The sequence below is a fragment of the Apis dorsata genome, unplaced genomic scaffold (genome assembly GCF_000469605.1).
Source record: "Apis dorsata unplaced genomic scaffold, Apis dorsata 1.3 scaffold_50, whole genome shotgun sequence".
NCBI classification, from domain to species: Eukaryota; Metazoa; Arthropoda; class Insecta; order Hymenoptera; family Apidae; genus Apis; species Apis dorsata.
In genome coordinates this window covers 2,295,591-2,303,230 of record NW_006263351.1, presented here as the reverse complement: position 1 = coordinate 2,303,230, position 7,640 = coordinate 2,295,591, and the positions used below count along the sequence as shown (strand labels likewise).

Genomic DNA, 7,640 nt, shown 5'->3' with positions numbered 1-7,640 from the left:
TAACTGGTGTGGTAGCTGGTGATCTATGATGCCTTAATGGACTTAAATCTAATGGCGTTGCTGGAGGCTGTGTTGGAGTACCATGAACTATACTACCCTGTACTGCTGTAGTTAAGCCACTTAAACCTATTAATGAAGTCATATTACATTATATTACAATTTTTAAAAAATGTTATATATCAAATTTATATATATATATATATATATATATATAAAATATATATTATATTATAAAATGAGAGTACCTTGTGTGATTGCTGCTACTCCTCTTTCATGTACAGGAGATCCAGGAATACTTGCAGGACTATGTGATGGAGATGCTAACCTTTGTAATTGTTGATATTCTTGTTGAAGTGCCTGAATTCCAGGTCCAGGTGGACCTGAACCTTCGGATGCTCTCCGAACAGGTGAATATCTTTCTGTAGAAACATGAGTGCTTGGTTCCTTGTATGAATCTCTATTACCTACTAAAAGCAATACAAAAAAAAATAATATATATTATTTAAATATTACAAATATAAATTATATATTTATGTATATGTATAACTATGTTAATAAAGATATATAATAATTTAACTTTCTATTTGTACAAAATCCAAAGAACCACACAAAAATTACCAGTGCTAGTATGATACAATGAAGTCTTCCTATGGTGTGGAAGTGTAGATCCTCTAAGATGTGTCGGTAATAGTCGTGATGGGAGGTAAGCTCTATTCATCCTAGCTTCCACTTCCATTACCATTTCCGGATTTATAACTACATGCATATTACCAACGAGGCATGGTAGTGCAGTGGATACAAAAAAACCATGCAAAATCAAAAATAAAATCAAATGAAATACCATAAAAAATACATTGCAAATGAAGTGCACATGTGTATTGTGTATAAATTTAAAATATAACTATTATTCAAATATATTTACATATAGCATGAAATAATATTATATATATTAATATTATAATAATATATAATGATAATACTAATATTGTATAATACTATAATATTAATTATTAAGTATTATACAATAGTTATAATATTTATAATATGAACATATTAACATTAAATATTGACAAATTTCATCTCTTACATTTATCATGCAATATTTCACTATTTAAAACGAAAAAGAAAAAAAAACATACCAATATGCAAATATTGTAAAAGCAAAAATATAAACAAGGCACAATAATACTTACAGCTTACAAATGAAGAAATATGATAAGCTTTTAAACTAATTAATATAGCAAATCATTATAATCAACTTTCATTGAGATAAAACATATTGTAATAAAGTGCATTGATTATGTGCACACGAATACCTGAAAGGCATAATCCACAGTACCTGGTCTTTGCATGACGGCAGTAAGACCACTTCGTCTTCTTCTATCACTACCTCCACTTCCACTTCCACTATTATTATTTGTATCACCATTGCCATTATTAACTCCTACATTTAATGACTGAGCACATGGTACAAGAGTTGGACTTCCACTTTGCATCTGAATAGAATATAAATAAATTAATTGTATTTCTAATTAACTATTTTATAAATATTTAATAATTTATGTAGTATACATGTACTATATATTTTTCTTACAGGTTGCAAATGTTCTCTACTGCCAGGTTGACTCCATCCTCCATCTTCAGCACCACCAGAATTACTACCATGTTGTTGATAGAAGACATGAAGATTAGCTCCACCATCTGAAGCTCTTCTTCCAAAACTTCCAGCTGTAATTAATCAAATATTGTTATTAAAAAACAAAATGACTCATTAAAATAATATATTAAAATATATATTAAAATAATATTACTTACTTGCTCCCATCACAGGAGGAGGTTTTAATAAATGTTGATCTTTGATTTGAAAATTTTGAGGAGGTTGATGTTGAACCAAAGGAAGATTTAAGGGCAAATTTGTGTGAGGTAACACTTGAGGATCAGTATTATTACATTGTAATATAGGAAGTAATCGCAATGCTGGATCGCCTGATGTGTGATTATAGCTATAAGGATATGATGGTGGCTGATGTGCTGTATCACCAGGTCCAACTGTGTGTCTTCTGGTTGTATGATAAGGTGTGCCAGGTGTAAGTTGCATTCCACTTCTTTCTTCTGTTTCTGCTTCTGTATCACCAAACTTTTCAAAAAGAAATAAAAGAATATAATTTTGAAGAATATTTTATTGCTATTTAATAAAGAGAAAAAAGAAAAGAAAATTTAATATATACCTTTTCTAATTGATGTGCTCCATCAGGAGCATAATCTCCTGGTATACTTTGAATACTAGGTAAATTAGGCATTGTTGGTTCTAACCGATCAACAAGAAGATTATATATTGCTGACACATGATCAAATGCATTTCCTTGAACTGCTTTTAATAATGTTTCTGCACTAAGACCTGGTAATCTTAACATATTTTCTATCACTACCTGATTTATTTGAAGTGGCACATTTTCAGGATTACACCTAAACATATATAATGAAATACTCATAGAATCTTTCTCATATATTTATTATAAATATAATTCATATTATTAGTATTTGTACATTACCCTCCTGGTTCAGGTTCTGTTATACCATCTCCACCCATCCAAGAATGTGCTAAAATTTGTGAGATACTTAAACGTCGTTCTGGTTCTACTACTAACATATGTCTAATTAATTTTTCACATTCTACAAAAAATTAATATATTAGTAAAATATACATATAAAATATAATGTCATATGATAAATTAAAAATATATAAATTTGTATATTTTTTACCTGCAGACATAAAAAATGGTATTCTAAATTTCCCTGAGATTACTACAGAACGTAATAATTGCATTGTAGGTCCATCAAATGGTAATGCACCACAAACCAATACATACAAAACAACACCTAGACTCTAAAAAAAAAAAAAATATTTCAATCATGTTGCAATATTATTAATATTTTTGCATAATTTATTATTTTAATAATAATAATATCCCCATGTATTGTGTGTGTGTGTGTGTGTGTGTGTGTGTGTATGTGTATCCATATATTATATAATATATATTATAAGTTAATCACATACCCATACATCAGCTCTTGGACCATCATAGTGTTTTCCTTCAAAAATTTCTGGAGCAGCATATGGTGGTGAACCACACCAAGTATTAAGTGGAACACCTGGAGTATATTCATTACTAAACCCAAAGTCTGCAAGTTTTATATTATTGTCTGCATCAAGTAATAAATTCTCAGCCTGGAATAATAATGCATATAATTATTTATAATATATAAATATTAAATATTTTATTTTTTTTAATTTTTCATAAATTTTTTAAATATTAAAAAAATACATTTTATATAATTAAACCTTAAGATCTCGATGAACAACTCTCTGTTGGTGAAGATAACGAACAGCAAGAACAATTTGACGGAAAATTCTTCTTGCTTCTGGTTCTGGCATTCTCCCATTTCGTACAAGATGATCAAATATTTCTCCTCCAGGAGCATATTCAGTAACTAAATATATCATTTTCTCTGTTTCCATTACTTGATATAGTCTTATAATATGTGGATGCCTTAATCGTTTCATTATATGTACTTCACGAAAAATTTTGGCTAGATTTTCTTCATTTAATTTTGTTTTATCTATTATTTTAATAGCAACCTAAAAAAAATATTTATTACAAATTTATATTTTTTAAGAAATATATATAATTAAATTAAATTGAATTATAAAAAAATAATAATTAACATGTATGTTTCACATAATTAATTTTTTATCTTAAAGAACTTTAAGTATATTATAGATATAATAATATATATCATATGTGAATAAAAAATATTTATAAATTTATCAAAGTACATAAATGATCACTAAAAAAAAAGTTGTATTTTTTCATATAATTTGTATTTTATTATAAAAATAAATTGCATAATAGTATCAAAAAACTAATCAACATTAATTTTTAATATTACATTTATTTGATTTAATTACTATATAAAAATAAAAAAAACATACAAAAAGAAAAAACAAAGAAAAATAAATGTAAAAAAAAAAAATACTACATATAAGTAGAAATTCAATTAATAAATTTTTATGAACATTAATAAAAATATTTTTATTTTTATTTTGAAATGATATTAAATCTATTATCATTAATAATGATTTGAAAAATTATTGTAATGAACATATTTCAATCGATGTAATAGTATCTGTTGGTAACATCGGTCCATGAAACATTTTTTGAAGTTATAAATTTTCTTCACATGATGACATATGATACATTATTATTTTATAAAAAGCTCTTATAATGTATAAAATATGATATAATTTATATGTTCACGTTGTTATTCAAAGATATAACGACAAAATGACGGTTTCATGTTTGTGAGAAAAATACTTTAACAATGCCTTACCTTTGATTTAGTTACAACATGAGTGGCCATTTTAACAACGGCAAAATTTCCCTTGCCAATAGTTTTTTCCAATTCGTAATAACCGACACGAATAAGTTTGTTGACAGAAAATTCCTGCGAAACCTCATTGTGCGACGTCGTCGCGGATGCCATTTTTTAATCACTTGTCTCACTCAACTCGTTACCAATCACTTACTGCTTAGTACATTAATATTTCCGCTAGAGGTGCCACGATTCATCGACATTTCTGCCATCTAGTGAAATAATTTAAATTAAAAAATTAAAAGAAATTAACTATTATTATGAAAAAATTATAATAAAAATTCCGAAAATGATGTTTCATATGAAATTATTAATAGTATAAAATAAATAAAATCTACAAAAAAATGCATTAATTCTCTTTAATTATTGATTAAGCATTGTTTGTTTACCTTTTTATACAGTCACGAGATAAATCTTTATACGCCATCTGTACAAATAAATATTATCCATGAAAATTAGTGTACATAGATTTGAGTTCATTGATCTTTTTCGCTTAAATTTCAAAAGCATAGAACATATTATTCTTAGAGTGTATTCATTTATAACATCTTTATATGAATGAAACATGAAAATTATACTTGCTTAAATAAATCAATAATTTTCTCATTAAAAAATATTTACTTTTAAATAATTTTTTATATTGATAGAAATATTCATATTATTTTTTATGAAGGAAATCAATGAACTTTCATTATGACATATTTTTTTACATATATAACTTTTTTCCTTTTATGTCATAATATTAGGTTGCTGTCATATTATTGCTATACTCACAGTATTCACCGCGAAATTGCTACGTAGACGAAAACAGATTGTTGAACGTTATCAGAAAGTGCATTCTAGTTAAAATGCAATAATAAAAAAATTGTTTCAATAAATATAATATAACTGATTATTTAATATTAAATAACAATGAGAAAATAATACCTGAACAAAGTGAATACTTTTTATTTATTTAAAAAACACATCTCAAAAAATGGAAGAAAGTACAGTTTTATGGATGCTTTCACTGGTAATGTTAATTGGTTCCTGTATAACTGGATCTTTACCATTAGTCATGAATTTATCCGAGGTAATCTTCTTTTCATTTGACGATAGATGAAAAGACAATTTTTTTATCTATCATTTTCTATGATTGTCATATACTTAAACTACTGATTACAGATTCTACAAAGAACTCCATGATCATGAACATCATGAACCTTTAATCTTTCTAGGATAAATTACAACTGGTTTCAATACTTGGTGCTGGACTTCTTGTAGGCACTGCACTAGCTGTGATTATACCTGAAGGTATAAGAGCATTATTTACTGGTGGAAGTAATAATGATCAAGGAGTTTATAGTTAGTATTTCATAATAATATATTATTTCATATAATATATTATTTCATAACTATGCATAGTTTATATTTTTTTTTGTGTTTAAATTTATGTAAATCAATTATATTTTTAAATTGCTATGAACTTTTTATTTTATACTTAAAACAAATTTTTTTGGATTTTATTATATTCAAATATATGAATGAATCTTTTATTTAATTTGTTAAAGAAATATTTATTAATTGTTATTATAGAATTAATATAAAATTTGATAAACACATTATATAATAAAATTAATGAATTAAAAAAATATATATATTTGTCATATTTTAGTTTTACATGAGATAATCTTTATATATATCAATTTTAGTAAAATTAATATTTAAAATAAAATATTTAAAAAATCTTTAATTTAATTTGATTTTATTTAAATATAATTTAATATTTTTGATTTTTATTTTTAGGTGATCCTCATTCTTTAATAGGCATTAGTTTAATACTTGGTTTTGTATTTATGTTACTGATTGATCAGTGTTCAGCTAGAAGAAGTGGAGTGAGAGAAAGAAGTGTTACTGCTACTTTAGGTCTTGTAGTTCATGCAGCTGCTGATGGAGTGGCATTAGGAGCTGCTGCAACTACATCACAAGCTGATGTAGAATTAATTGTTTTTTTAGCAATAATGTTACATAAAGTAAGTAAAATAAATTGAATATCATTTTGTATCTAAGAATAAGAATGTCACAGAGATTTAAATTATTAAATGAATAAATTTTATTAAATCAAAAAATTTTTTATAGGCACCTGCAGCATTTGGTCTAGTATCATTTTTATTACATGAAGGAGTAGATAGAAAAAAAATTGGTAGACATCTTTTAGTATTTTCTTTAGCAGCTCCTTGTCTTGCTCTTGTAACATATTTTGGTATTGGGAAGGTAAATTATTTCAAAGTTATATAAATTAATGAAATATTTCTTAAGCACTAATATAAAATTTATATTTTTTTTTATAGGAAGGAAAAGAAACACTTAGTAATGTAAATGCAACTGGAGTAGCAATGTTATTTAGTGCAGGTACATTTTTATATGTTGCTACTGTGCATGTTCTACCAGAACTAATGACAAGAACTAATAGCAACTATACTCATCTGCCATCTGTTGAAAACGTTGCAGTATCTTCTTCTGGACTCAAAGTTAAAGAAATATTAGTTCTAGTATTAGGCTCTTTTTTACCTGCATTAATTACAACTGGACATCATCATTGACAAAATATCATACAGAAAATATACCTGTTTTTTTACTATGTGTAATTTAAAATGTCCCTTTCATTAAAGAGTATAATATTTTAATATATTCCATGATTTTTTTTTTTTATAAAATCATGAAATGACAATTAAAAAATTTATCAATTATGATATCTGTTTTAAGAGATATACTTTTATGTACTGTAAATAATTATAGAAAAAGCATATCACAATTATTATATATTTGTATAAATTTAATGATAAACGCGTGATATAAAGTTATATAATATAATACAAAAAATATTCTAAATAAGTTTTTATTTTTCAATGAAATTTCGTAATTATATTATTTATATAGATAAATTTTTAATATAAAAAATAAATTAAACATTCTTTTTTTATACTATTTCATATTGTTTCATATTATATATATGCTCTAAGTTTTTTTAAAATATCAAATAAAAGATAAAAAAAATATTTCACATCTTATAATAATTTAAAAAAGATTCTATATTGTAATTTAATAGTACCTGATAGATAGTATGATATGATACAATATGAATATAAATCTAATGATATTAAAATTAGTAGATTTTATTTTATTTATTAAGATTTTTTAATTCTTGTATATGAAAAAAATTATAA

The 7,640-nt window shown here is 25.0% G+C and overlaps 2 protein-coding genes across 5 annotated transcripts in view; one reads left to right on the top strand and one right to left on the bottom strand.

Moving 5' to 3' along the window:
• Window positions 1-4,925, bottom strand: part of LOC102672325 (serine/threonine-protein kinase SIK3-like) — a 6,485-nt gene extending 1,560 nt beyond the window's left edge. Inside the window, exons 1-13 of one of the 3 annotated variants that reach the window (XM_031514716.1) lie at window positions 4,824-4,925; window positions 4,393-4,646; window positions 3,344-3,640; window positions 3,059-3,229; window positions 2,764-2,887; window positions 2,553-2,673; window positions 2,229-2,466; window positions 1,816-2,137; window positions 1,595-1,728; window positions 1,340-1,496; window positions 619-756; window positions 246-467; window positions 3-126 (exon numbers count right to left, since the gene is read on the bottom strand). In XM_031514716.1, coding sequence (XP_031370576.1) covers window positions 3-126; window positions 246-467; window positions 619-756; window positions 1,340-1,496; window positions 1,595-1,728; window positions 1,816-2,137; window positions 2,229-2,466; window positions 2,553-2,673; window positions 2,764-2,887; window positions 3,059-3,229; window positions 3,344-3,640; window positions 4,393-4,545 — 2,201 coding nt within the window. In that variant the 5' untranslated portion in view covers window positions 4,546-4,646; window positions 4,824-4,925. Of the gene's footprint in view, window positions 127-245; window positions 468-618; window positions 757-1,339; window positions 1,497-1,594; window positions 1,729-1,815; window positions 2,138-2,228; window positions 2,467-2,552; window positions 2,674-2,763; window positions 2,888-3,058; window positions 3,230-3,343; window positions 3,641-4,392; window positions 4,647-4,823 lie in introns of all 3 variants that reach the window. The other 2 variants (XM_031514707.1, XM_031514710.1) reach the window with 2 other exon arrangements.
• A 285-nt stretch (window positions 4,926-5,210) lies between these two features.
• On the top strand, window positions 5,211-7,104 carry LOC102671780 (zinc transporter ZIP9). 2 transcript variants are annotated; one of them, XM_031514723.1, is made up of 5 exons: window positions 5,211-5,506; window positions 5,599-5,778; window positions 6,220-6,446; window positions 6,553-6,687; window positions 6,765-7,104. In XM_031514723.1, the coding sequence occupies exons 3-5, from the start codon at window positions 6,270-6,272 to the stop codon at window positions 7,014-7,016; spliced, it is 564 nt and encodes a 187-aa protein (XP_031370583.1). In that variant the 5' UTR covers window positions 5,211-5,506; window positions 5,599-5,778; window positions 6,220-6,269; the 3' UTR covers window positions 7,017-7,104. The 2 variants fall into 2 exon arrangements, with proteins under 2 accessions (XP_031370583.1, XP_006608995.1); XM_006608932.2 differs by having other exon boundaries at window positions 5,257-5,506; window positions 5,652-5,778.
• The last annotated feature ends 536 nt before the right edge of the window (window positions 7,105-7,640 follow it).

Excerpts from the sequence above, each read along its gene's own strand:
- LOC102671780 (XM_006608932.2), top strand. The coding sequence starts at position 5,411 with ATGGAAGAAAGTACAGTTTTATGGATGCTTTCACTGGTAATGTTAATT. Across the intron at positions 6,447-6,552 it reads TAGCAATAATGTTACATAAA|GCACCTGCAGCATTTGGTCT; the intron begins GTAAGTAAAATA and ends AATTTTTTATAG. Across the intron at positions 6,688-6,764 it reads CATATTTTGGTATTGGGAAG|GAAGGAAAAGAAACACTTAG; the intron begins GTAAATTATTTC and ends TTTTTTTTATAG.